Source organism: Anomaloglossus baeobatrachus, chromosome 9, assembly GCF_048569485.1.
Source record: "Anomaloglossus baeobatrachus isolate aAnoBae1 chromosome 9, aAnoBae1.hap1, whole genome shotgun sequence".
NCBI classification, from domain to species: domain Eukaryota; kingdom Metazoa; phylum Chordata; class Amphibia; order Anura; family Aromobatidae; genus Anomaloglossus; species Anomaloglossus baeobatrachus.
The window spans coordinates 17591700-17604687 of NC_134361.1; the positions used below are offsets into that span (position 1 = coordinate 17591700).

The 12988-nt window shown below is 49.1% G+C and overlaps 1 protein-coding gene across 2 annotated transcripts in view; it reads left to right on the forward strand.

The window, feature by feature from the left end:
* The first annotated feature begins 1762 nt into the window (after positions 1–1762).
* LOC142250853 (RNA-binding protein Nova-2-like) overlaps positions 1763–12988 on the forward strand; it is a 30057-nt gene continuing 18831 nt past the window's right edge. For both annotated transcript variants that reach the window (XM_075323120.1, XM_075323121.1), the window contains exon 1: positions 1763–2343. In XM_075323120.1, the coding sequence (XP_075179235.1) occupies positions 2193–2343 (151 nt within the window). In that variant the 5' untranslated portion in view covers positions 1763–2192. The remainder of the gene's footprint in view (positions 2344–12988) is intronic.

Here is a 12988-nt window from a genome sequence, read left to right on the forward strand (position 1 = left end):
GGTGCAATAAAAAAAAACCCTGGAGTGGTGCTTTCGGCGCTCATAATCTTGTCACCACATTACCATTTGTCCTTCTTTGGACCATTTTTGATACTAACTGCTATATACCAGGAACACCCCAGAAGACCTGCCATATACTGCAAACACCCCACAATGCCCGCCGTATACTGGAACACCCCAGAAGACCTGCCATATACTGCGAACACCCCACAACGCCCGCCGTATACTGGAACACCCCAGAAGACCTGCAATATACTGCGAACACCCCACAACGCCCGCCGTATACTGGAACACCCCAGAAGACCTGCCATATACTGCGAACACCCCACAACGCCCGCCGTATACTGGAACACCCCAGAAGACCCACAGTATACTGTGAATAACTCACAACACCCGCCGTATACTGGAACACCCCAGAAGACCTGCCATATACTGCGAACACCCCACAACGCCCGCCGTATACTGGAACACCCCAGAAGAACCACAGTATACTGTGAATAACCCACAACACCCGCCGTATACTGGAACACCCCAGAAGACCCACAGTATACTGTGAATAACTCACAACACCCGCCGTATACTGGAACACTCAACAACACCCGCTACATACTGTGAACACCCCCAAAAAACCTGATGTATACTGCGAAAACCCCCACAAGACGTGCTGTACACAGGGAAATCCCATAAACCCCCTTCGTATACTGGGAATACCCCACAAGACCTGCTGTATACCGGGAAAACACCCCAAAACCTGTTATTTTGGAGGTGCTGTCACCCAGATGTCATCACATTTGGCATTAGTCAGAGTCACTTATATCCTTACGTTTGCCCATTATTCAATTTCACGGCCTGACTGTCACCCGGAGCCTGATGAATCCCCACTTGACAGGAGCCATTGTCACCAGATAGTCAGTGTTATTTACCTCACCTGCCAGTGGCATAAATGTCATGGCTGCCTGTGATATAGATAAATATACTGTGTATATACTATATATATTGTACACTGATATACAATAATGTACATTATACATAATATATGTGATATACAGGCTATACACTACCAAATGTGCAAATGACCTCTGCTCTGACTGTGACCTCCAACAATACAATGAACCTTCAGATTTTAACTGCTCCTACTACCGTGACCTCCCCCAAACTATGACTGCTCAGACATGGCTGTGACCTCCTTCTACACTGTGACCCCCTAAATGTTGACTATATTCACCACTGTGACCTCCAATAGACTTTGAGCCTCATCCATGAACTCCTTCTTCCCTATAACCCCAAAATGTTTTGCTCCCTCCCTCTCTTAATATACTGACCCCCTTAGACTGGGGCCTTCTCCAGGCTGGACCCTTTTTTAATACCGTGAACCCCTAGATTTAGACCACTCCTAATATTGTGACTCTTGTAACCTCCTAAGATATTGTGAAAACACCAGATTTTCACTACTCGTATCATTTTGACCACTCCCTTGACTGTGACCTTCGACACTAGATCCCCCAAATTTTGTCCTCTGTTAACACTGTGACCCCTTAGAATGTGAGCACCCATATTTTGTTCCCCAGACTGTGAATGTGGGGTGGGCCTGCGCTCCGTAGTCCCACTGCCGCATGCTGCCAGCCTCATCCTTGGTGGTGGATGCACTTGCTTCTTTATCCTCATCCTTAGAATAAAGCCTGGAGAGCGTCTGCCTATCAGGGACCGGGGGTGTGTGGAGAGGGGGCAGCTCCCATCCAATTCCAGGCTCAGCATCCTGACGTCAGCCCCTGGCCCTCTGCCCCCAGCTCCTTCTATAGAGATGCTAATTCTATGCCTCATCTAGGACTGATCCCCTCATCCTAATTCCAGAATCTGATCAGACTGAACCCCCCAAATCTTGCATCCCCTCTTCCCTGCGGCCCCCTCCCCCTCTCATCCTCTTCTCCGTATAAACCCTCTCACATCCCATTTCCTTCCTCCCTTTGTCTTTTCCATCCCTGATTTTTTTTTGTCCTCAGCTGTGGGGGAGGGATAATATGAAATGAAGAAACAGCAATAAGAGAGGCAGGGAGGACACACACCGGGGGCTCCGCCATCATCACAGCCCAGGAGACCTTCTACATTAATGGCACTGTGAGACCCCTGCCGCCCCCCACTCTGCTCTCCAGCCTTCTAGTCTCTATTCCTCAGTTGCTGCCTCTAAGGCCACAATGGCTGGAGGGTCTCTCCACCAGAACGCTCCTTATCCCCCTGCACAGCAACAGCAAACACCGCAGATGGAGACAGAGGCTTCAGATTCACGGAAGAGACCCCTGGAGACCCCAACCGAGGCATCCAGCACCAAGAGGTCCAACACAGCAGGTCAGTCCAGCTATGCGATATATAGGACATGACAATCATGGAGTCTTATTTTCTGGGGGGGGCTGCTGGGTTTGGATGAGAACCTCAGCTCTAGAGTCATAATTGTGTGATGGTGGCTTTGACCCGATGACATTGATCTTTGTACTCTCTACATGAGGGAGGTTTGACCTGATGGAGATGCTGAGGTTTTATGTCCTCTAATCCAGGATCTGCATTATCCTTCTGTCATTTTGGTTCTCATCCTCGATAGAACGTCATGGATGGGACGATGCGGCCTCCTCCATGTCATCTTCATTCATTAACCCTTTTGTTGTCTGCATACTGTGTACCCTCGGGGGCTTGTGTGTCCTCAGTCACCTCCACTAATTCCACCACAACATTTCATGTTCTTAAAGTCGGTTTTTGGGGGGAGCCCTGAAATTTGGAGATCCTGAAAATGAGGATCAGAAAATGTATCTCCTTGTTTGTCCATTGGGCCTCATATACCCCCCCTTTTTTGTGAACACCGATGTCTCAGATCCTCAATATTGTCCTGCATATGAGAACCCCCCAAGCAACTGAGACTGCCCATCAAACAGATAAAAAAATTGTTTAAAAGAACAGAGAGTCCTCAGTGGTTGATACCTTTTAATGGCTAACTGAAAAGATGGTAATAATTGCAAGCTTTCGAGACTACTCAGGTCTCTTCATCAGGCATGGTATAACACAAAATCTGAAGAGTCACGTATTTATACACAACAGGACTTAGAATATTCTAAGTCCTGTTGTGTATAAATACGTGACTCTTCAGATTTTGTGTTATACCATGCCTGATGAAGAGACCTGAGTAGTCTCGAAAGCTTGCAATTATTACCATCTTTTCAGTTAGCCATTAAAAGGTATCAACCACTGAGGACTCTCTGTTCTTTTAAACAATTTTTTTATCTCTACTGGCTAACACGGTACAAAGATATATTTTACTTGCATCAAACAGATAGGAAGAAAGTAGCACAAAATCCAAACATCCGAACCTACAGTGGACCAATGGGAGAAACCTTGTGGAACAATAGTAGATAAGGACGATAGGGCCTGTATAGAGCAGGCTTGGGTAAGAGCATTGCCCCTAAACCAAAGATGTGACAGGGGCCGAGGTCCCTCGTATCTCGGGCGCTATCCCCCTACGCCCGTGACGATATAGGAAGCCGACTGACGCTTATTTATGCTCATTTTCCCGTCGGTTCTTCTCCATCACTATTCATTACACAGGGATCTGGATCTGGATCAGGGATCTGCTCCCGACTAATGATCAATTTTTTGCCCACATAAAAGAAGCGACCAAAGACAAACGAGCGATTTCTGATCTGATTGCCGTCAGATTTACAGCAGGAAATGATGGCGAATAAACATTCGTTCGTATGATCGGTGACCATATGTAAAAGGCACGGTTACATCTTCATCTTTTGGGGAGACCCGTTACGACTCCATCATGGGGGCAGATTTATGAAACAGTCTAAAATCAAACCTGTTTCATAGCAACCAATCACAGCGCAGCTTTCATTATTCAAGGGCAGAATATGAAATGAAAGTGGCGCTGTCATTGGTTGCTATGGGCAACTGAGGCCATTTTTCTTTTTAGACAGTTTCATAAATCTGCCCCCACATGAAGAATGTCATCTAGACAAGGTTACGGATGAATTGGAATAATGAGGCATATATACTGTATATATATATATTGACGTCACTAGCACAGACGTGGAGAGCAGGGACAAATCACTGCTGATGGTGGAAGGACTGTCATGGGCTGGGGGGCGTTATTGTAAACCTTCTGTCTTGGACACAAAGAGAGCTTGTCCCGCCTCTGCTGGTGACGACGTGTTTTTTTTCCTTGAGGGGGTTTGCTTCCTTTCAATGGCGACAGAGAGGACAGGTGTAGTAGGCGCCATAGACAAGCAATATTTTCTGGAGATCTTTGGCAGATCCAGTTTATTTGAGCGGCATCTGCTGTTAATCTTATGTGTACGACCATCACAGACGCCATATTATCACAGATCTCACCTCGTTCAGCTGGATCTGCAGATTAATATCTCGCGCATGGTTGTCAGTAATAGCTGTCTGTGTGGCTGACACCGATCTCTTCTGACTCCCGTATACACCTGAACACATGGCTTAGCTCAGCATGTATGTAATTTCAATCAGGAGAATGGAAAAAATGCTGACTCTTTCAGACCCTTCTGTCCTCCTCCAAACTCCTCTGGCTTCTCCGCCTACTCTGTTCTCCTCCAGATCCTTTTCCCCATTATAAACTCCTCTGTCCTCCAAACCCCTCTATAATCCTCCAAACCCCTCTATAATCCTCCAAACCCCTCTATAATCCTCCAAACCCCTCTATCCTCCTACAGACACCTTTGTCCCTTCCAGATTCTTCTATCCTTTCCAGACCCCTTTGGACCCATTTACTTCCTCAAAACTCTCGTGTACCTGTAAACCCCAATCATCCTTTCCAGCCCCCTCTGTCCTCCCCAGATTCTTCTGTCCTTCTTCAGACTCCCCTATCTCCTCCAGACCTCTTTACACCCTCCGAATTAGTGTGTACATCCATACCCCTCTAACCTCTTCCACACTCTTCTGTCTCCTCCAGACTTCTGTTTCCCCTTCAGATTTCTCTATTCTCCATCAAACACTTTGATTCCTTCCAGGCCCCTCTGTCCTGTTCTGACCCCTTTGTCTTTGTTGAGTCCCCTCTGTCCCCTCCAGACCTCTTTGTCCTCAGTTCACACCCCTCTGTACCTTCCATACTCTTCAGACTCTTCTGTCCCCCCAGACTCCTCTCTACTCTCCAGACTCTTCTGTCCTTCCAGACTTCTCTATCCCCTCTGCCTCTTCACACTCTTCTATTCCCTCCAGAACCCTCTGTCCCCTACAGATGCTGTGGTGCCTTCAAACTCCTCTATTCCCCTCCAGACTCCTCTGTCCCTTCTAAACTCATTTTTCCCCTCCAGACTCTTCTGTCCCCTCCAGGCCCTTCTGCCCCCTTTATACACTTTTGTCCTATTCAGAAACCTCTGTCCCATTAGGACCATTGTGTCCCCTCCAGATGCCGCTTCTCTACCCTGACATTATATGTTGGCTGAGGCCTCTATATACATTAGGTAGTCTGTTGGCTCCACCAAAATTGGCAGTTTTGGCCAACTTTAGTGAGTAGGGAGTAGGGGGTCATAAGAGATCAGGCTAAGCCCAGACATAAACAGTATACAAAGCCATTACCTCTACCTGAAACCCGCCTTAATCCTACAATAGAGAGGTTCTCAACCATATCTCTAATCATCAATAAAGACATTTACAGGCCAGATTTCTGGCTATAGCAAGTGTCGATTGACGGTAAATTAGTTAATTAGTGCTCAGCTAAGAGCCTTATTGTATCGAGACACAGAATGGTTAATAAGAACGTTCAAGTCCTTATAGAGTTTCCATTTTTTCCTATTTTCATGGGAAGATGTATTGCGATCAGCCCGCTAACAAGCTTGTTTTTTAGTCAACTGCCGCCATTTGTAGAACACCTGTATTATAACATTAGGGGCAGAGAACAAAAAAAGGTCTGAAGGGGACTAAGTTGTCTGGAAAAAATAGAGAAGTCTTCAAATGTACTTTGGGTTTACAGAGGGAATGAAAGTGTTCAGGGAAGGTGAGAGATGAGATTAGATTAGTGGAGTCTGGATTAGACAGAGGGATCTAGAAAGGACAAATGAGGCATCTGGAAGAGGATAGAAGGTTTTGAAGGCTGAGAGAGCAGTCTCAGAGATTTATGTGACTGATGAAGAGCGTGGATGTGGAGTAAAGGGTCTGAAAGAGACAAATAGGTATGAAGAATTCAAAGGGTACAGGAGTGGGCAAAGTCTAGATAAGGCCTCTTTCACACATCCTTGAAAATCACGCACATTTTTCACGGACGTGTCAAAGGTGCGCTTTGCCCTCCGTGAGCCGTGTTTATGGCACACGTGTGTTCTCCGTGTGTTATCCGTGATAACACACGGAAAATGGGAACTTTCTGCTCACCTGTTCCTGGCGTTGCTGTCCGTGGTGCTGATCTTCGGTCTCCGGTCCTGCCGACTCCCCGCTGCTGCTGCTTCCGGCCCACAGTGAAGTGAATATGCAATGAGCGGTGGTCGGAAGCAAGTGACAGCAGCGGCAGAAACAGCAGGGCTGTAGAAGGTGAATAAAGTTTTTTTATTTTTTGCTCAGACACGTGTGTTTTCTCCAGTGCGTGTCACACGGAACACATCCGTGTGGTCTGTTTGCGCTCCATGTGACTCCCGTGATGCCGGAGAAAAACGGACATGTCTACATGTGGAGCGCACGGGCACACGTATGCTGCACACATACTCACGGTCCATGGTAGAACACGCACGTGAGCGCAGACCCATTATTTTTAATGGGTCTACGTGTGCCCGTATCTCCGGTACGTAAGGAAACGGACCAAACACGTACCGGAGACATGGACGTGTAAAGGAGGCCTAAGACAGAGAAGTCTAGAGGAGATAGAGGAGTCTGGACACAGACAGCAAAGTCTTTGTGATGAGGACTTCTAAATAAGACAATGAAGTCAGGAGAAGGCAGGTTCCCTTTAAATATTCCTTATACATAAGGAAGCTCTCATTCGGCAGCTTCATCTATATACATAAATACCCCCTGTACCTCCTGTTCTAGAGGTATAATAATATAAAGTGATCTTTAGGTTACCCTACGATCATTTCCAGTTATTATATGGCAGATGAAATGGCTCCTGTAATAGAGGCTGAGAAACCCCAAACACAAACATCTATGGCAGGAAATGACTTTCCTGCTACCTCTCGTCCCCGGTCCAGGCCTCATACAGTAAGGAGTAATGATGTATGTATATCTCTGCTAAATACCTAATTCCTCTGCTCCTTTCTTTTCCTGCTCAACATTCCTCTTTATCCTGACGACGGTCATGACTGTCTTCTTCCCCTTCTACTGTCTCTTCTTCTCCTTCTTAAAGCCTATGTCCAGCACCATCTTCAACCACACAATGGTCGCCATCTTCATTGTCCAGTGCGCTGTCCCTGCAACACTCGGATCTTCTGACGGCAAGATTTGATCCTGCGAACTACGCCAAGTGCATAGTGTCGCGGGGTAGTAGTCGTGGGTGAGGGATTAACTCCGGACGCTCCAGCAGGCTACATGAACAGCCTGGTCCTGACTAGGTGTCTGGACTTGTGTTGTGTGGGTTGTACACTCGAGTAGGCCGCCTACTGCTAGTGATTTTGGCTGGCCAGGACCAAATGGTGACTCACTTCCACAAAGAGACCATCAGTTACTCTTGAACAACAATTCTTTACTTAACAGTTCCTCAGTAACAACGTCACACATGAGACAGTGGGCACATAACTTCCAGGTCATTCAATTTGTACAAAGCATTTTCAAACACAGTCTCAGTTTCACTGGTTGCTTCCATCTTACTGGTCCTGTGAGTCCCAGCGCAACCCAGTCCACCTCAACAGTAGAGCTCATGAGTCATGACAGGAACTTCTCTCTCTAGAGGAAGGGGTATGGGGTATTACCACAACGGCAGAGCAGAGACCTAGGCTCTTCAGACGCTTAGTGAGAATCCACCAGAGTAAGACGACTTTATTCACATGGCAGTGAGAATTAACCCGTTACCTTGACAGTTAAGGGGCCTGTCCTTTCGCTCCTATTGACTTGGGCCACTACGTTCGAGGGTCGATTTCTAGCCTCAACGTTGTCGCCACTCTGTATCTCGGTCAACACTCAGGCACTATCTCTGTTCCAGTCGCCTGCCTCCATTTGCCAAAAGTCACACACTGCATACGGCTTTGATGACCTGCAGACTATACATCAGTATCTGACACACACTGGGTCTTTACTGTTTCCAGAATTTACTGTCTCTTATCCTATCAACAAACCCTTTCCATTGTGGACTAGTCCCAACACTTAACTATCTCTTACCCTATGATCTGGTAACTACGTACATTACAAATACTATGCAATACATTACCACATATAACCTTACTGTACATTATAACTTACATTACATTACCTTCACAATGCAACAAGACATATCACACTTTGCATTAAATTACAATATATCACATGGCATAATAGTTGCAAAAGATGCAGGACACAATTCACATTATACTACACGACAATACAGTAACGCTACTGGTGTCTTCAAGGAAAGGAACTCAACAGCACCCAGTTCCACTTCCATACACAAACTCAAGCTTTTCATCTAAAGCGGGCTTTACACACTGCGATATCGGTCCCGATATCGCTAGTGTGGGTACCCGCCCCCATCTGTTGCGCGACACGGGCAAATCGCTGTCACACATACTTACCTGCCCGGCGACGTCGCTGTGACCGGCAAACCGCCTCCTTTCTAAGGGGGCGGTCCGTGCGGCGTCACAGCGACGTCACTAAGCAGCCGCCCAATAGCAGCGGAGGGGCGGAGCTGAGCGGGACGTAACATCCCGCCCACCTCCTTCCTTCCGCATAGCGGCCGGGAGGCAGGTAAGGAGAGCTTCCTCGTTCCTGCGGTGTCACACTGAGCGATGTGTGCTGCCGCAGGAACGAGGAACAACCTCGTTACTGCTGCAGTAACGATTTTTGAGAATGGACACCCATGTCACTGATGAGCGATTTTGCACGTTTTTGCAACGATGCAAAATCGCTCATCGGTGTCACACGCAACGGCATCGCTAATGCCAATTCCGTGACCCCAACGAGTTCGCATTAGCGATGTCGTAGCGTGTAAAGCCCCCTTAAGTCTACCTCTAACACTAACCTTGGCTCTAACCAGAACCTTCGCTCTAAACCTAGCTTTAACCATAACCCAAGATATAACCCCAAACCTAACAAAACCTAACACTAACCATAACTATAGCTCTAACCCCAACACTACCGCTACTTCAAACCCTAGCTCTACCCTAGCTCTACCTTAGCTCTAACCCTAGCTTTAATCCTAACCATTAACATAAACGTCTAACCCAAGCCTAGCAAAAATAACTTTCCCTACACAATCTGACACTATTGGCCACTAATTAAACATGTAATACTGGGAGGTGAAGCTTTACTGTGACAACTGGGATGTAAATAACAATTTGCCAGTTAATTTCATTGGGTAATTACTGAAACAGACATATCAGCTGAACCAAGAGGATAAAGAACAACTTACAAATCATCTATATACTATACTACACAGGAGAGCTGACAGATCCTCTATATACTACACCACACAGGAGAGACAAGATCCTTTATATACTACACCATATAGGAGAGCTGACAGATCCTCTATACAGTGTATACTACACCACACAGGAGAGGCAATAGTTCCTCTATATACTACACCACATAGGAAAGCTAAGAGATCCTCTATATACTACACTACCACCACATAGGTGAGTGGCCAGATGCTCTATATACTACACCACACAGGAGAGCTGACAGATCCTCTATATACTACACCACACAGGAGACCTGACATCCTCTACACACTACATCACACAGGAGAGCTGACAGATCCTCTATATACTACACCACACAGGAGAGCTGACAGATCCTCTATATACTACACCACACAGGAGACCTGACATCCTCTACACACTACATCACACAGGAGAGCTGACAGATCCTCTATATACCGTACTACACCACACAGGAGAGCTGACAGATCCTCTATATACCGTACTACACCACACAAGAAAGATCATCAATACACTACAGCACACAGGAGAGCTGACAGATTCTCTGTATACTAAACCACACAGGAGAGCTAACAGAACCTCCAAACAGTATGCTGCACCACACAGGAAAGATCCTCTATACCAGTCATGGCGAACCTTTTACAGGCCGAGTGCCCAAACTGTAGCCCTAAACCCATTTTTTTTTCCGAAGTGCCAACCAATCCTATTATATAAAGAATTGATTTTAATCTTACCTTTGCCGTCTTCTCCTCAGCAGGGGACATCACGCTCATGCTTACCACACACTGAAGCTGAGCCCCTGCCCTTTCCAGACACAGCAGTTGGATTGATCTTTCTGGAAAAAATTGCAGCATATTAGACAGAGATTTTAGCCTGGAATGTAATCAGATTTCACCCTGTAATCCACATCTACATTTCAAAGTCTGAACACCCTGAAATCCCATAAAGACGTACGAGTTGCTCCCCTCCCCCTTCATTGTGTAGTTCTGTCCCCCTTCCTTGCCACTTCCTGGTAAACATCACCCCCATCCCCATCCTGATATATATATTTCCTACATTCTGGTATATTTGTCCCCATCATGGCCCCATCCTGGTATATGTCCTCCACTCTGGTAAATGTACCCCATCATTGTAAATGTATCCCATCCTGGCATGTTCCCCCATGCTGTTAAATGACCCCATCCTGGTAAATGTACTTCATCCAGGCATGTGGCCTTATCCTGGTAAATGTCTCCTTTCCTGGTAATTATACCCCTTCCTGCTAAATGTTCCCCATCCTGGCATTTGTCCTCATCCTGACATGTTCATGTATCCCCATCCTGGCATATTTCCCCCCATCCTGGTAAATGTACCCCTTACTGGCATGTTCCCCTTCCTGCTAAATGTACCCCATCCTGGCACGTTTCCCCCATCCTTGCAGCCATGTTTCCCCCCATCCTTGCAGTCATGTTTCCCCCCATTCTTGCAGCCATGTTTCCCCCCATCCTTGCAGCCATGTTTCCCCCCCATCCTTGCAGCCATGTTTCCCCCCATCCTTGCAGCCATGTTTCCCCCCCCATCCTTGCAGCCATGTTTCCCCCCATCCTTGCAGCCATGTTTCCCCCCCATCCTTGCAGTCATGTTTCCCCCCATCCTTGCAGTCATGTTTCCCCCCATCCTTGCAGTCATGTTTCCCCCATCTTTACAGCCATGTTTCCCCCCATCCTTGCAGCCATGTTTCCCCCCATCCTTGCAGCCATGTTTCCCCCCATCCTTGCAGCCATGTTTCCCCCCATCCTTGCAGCCATGTTTCCCCCCATCCTTGCAGCCATGTTTCCCCCCATCCTTGCAGCCATGTTTCCCCCCATCCTTGCAGTCATGTTTCCCCCCATCCTTGCAGTCATGTTTCCCCCCATCCTTGCAGTCATGTTTCCCCCCATCCTTGCAGCCATGTTTCCCCCATCTTTGCAGCCATGTATGCCCCGTGCTCTGTTTGCCCCGGGCTCTGTTTGCTTGCCCCCGTGCTCTGTCGGTTTGCCCCTGTGCTCCGTCGGTTTGCTCCCCATGTGTCCCCCGTGCGCTCCATGTTTGCCCCGTGCTTGCTCTGTCCCCTGTGCTTCCATGTTCCCCCGTGCTCTCCATGTTCCCCCGGTGCTGGCTCTGTCCCCTGTGCTTCCATGTTCCCCCGTGCGCTCCATGTTCCCCCGGTGCTGGCTCTGTCCCCTGTGCTTCCATGTTCCCCTGTGCGCTCCATGTTCCCCCAGTGCTGGCTCTGTCCCCTGTGCTCCCATGTTCCCCCGTGCGCTCCATGTTCCCCCGGTGCTGGCTCTGTCCCCTGTGCTTCCATGTTCCCCCGGTGCTGGCTCTGTCCCCTGTGCTCCCATGTTCCCCCATGCGCTCCATGTTCCCCCGGTGCTGGCTCTGTCCCCTGTGCTTCCATGTTCCCCCGTGCGCTCCATGTTCCCCCGGTGCTGGCTCTGTCCCCTGTGCTCCCATGTTCCCCCATGCGCTCCATGTTCCCCCAGTGCTGGCTCTGTCCCCTGTGCTTCCATGTTCCCCCGGTGCTGGCTCTGTCCCCTGTGCTTCCATGTTCCCCCGGTGCTGGCTCTGTCCCCTGTGCTTCCATGTTCCCCCGTGCGCTCCATGTTCCCCCGGTGCTGGCTCTGTCCCCTGTGCTTCCATGTTCCCCCGTGCGCTCCATGTTCCCCTGGTGCTGGCTCTGTCCCCTGTGCTTCCATGTTCCCCCGGTGCTGGCTCTGTCCCCTGTGCTTCCATGTTCCCCCGTGCGCTCCATGTTCCCCCGGTGCTGGCTCTGTCCCCTGTGCTCCCATGTTCCCCCGTGCGCTCCATGTTCCCCCGGTGCTGGCTCTGTCCCCTGTGCTTCCATGTTCCCCCGGTGCTGGCTCTGTCCCCTGCGCTTCCATGTTCCCCCGGTGCTGGCTCTGTCCCCTGTGCTTCCATGTTCCCCCCGGTGCTGGCTCTGTCCCCTGTGCTTCCATGTTCCCCCGGTGCTGGCTCTGTCCCCTGTGCTTCCATGTTCCCCCGTGCGCTCCATGTTCCCCCGGTGCTGGCTCTGTCCCCTGTGCTCCCATGTTCCCCCGTGCGCTCCATGTTCCCCCGGTGCTGGCTCTGTCCCCTGTGCTTCCATGTTCCCCCGGTGCTGGCTCTGTCCCCTGTGCTTCCATGTTCCCCCGGTGCTGGCTCTGTCCCCTGTGCTTCCATGTTCCCCCGTGCGCTCCATGTTCCCCCGGTGCTGGCTCTGTCCCCTGTGCTTCCATGTTCCCCTGTGCGCTCCATGTTCCCCCAGTGCTGGCTCTGTCCCCTGTGCTCCCATGTTCCCCCGTGTGCTCCATGTTCCCCCGGTGCTGGCTCTGTCCCCTGTGCTTCCATGTTCCCCCGGTGCTGGCTCTGTCCCCTGTGCTTCCATGTTCCCCCGTGCGCTCCATGTT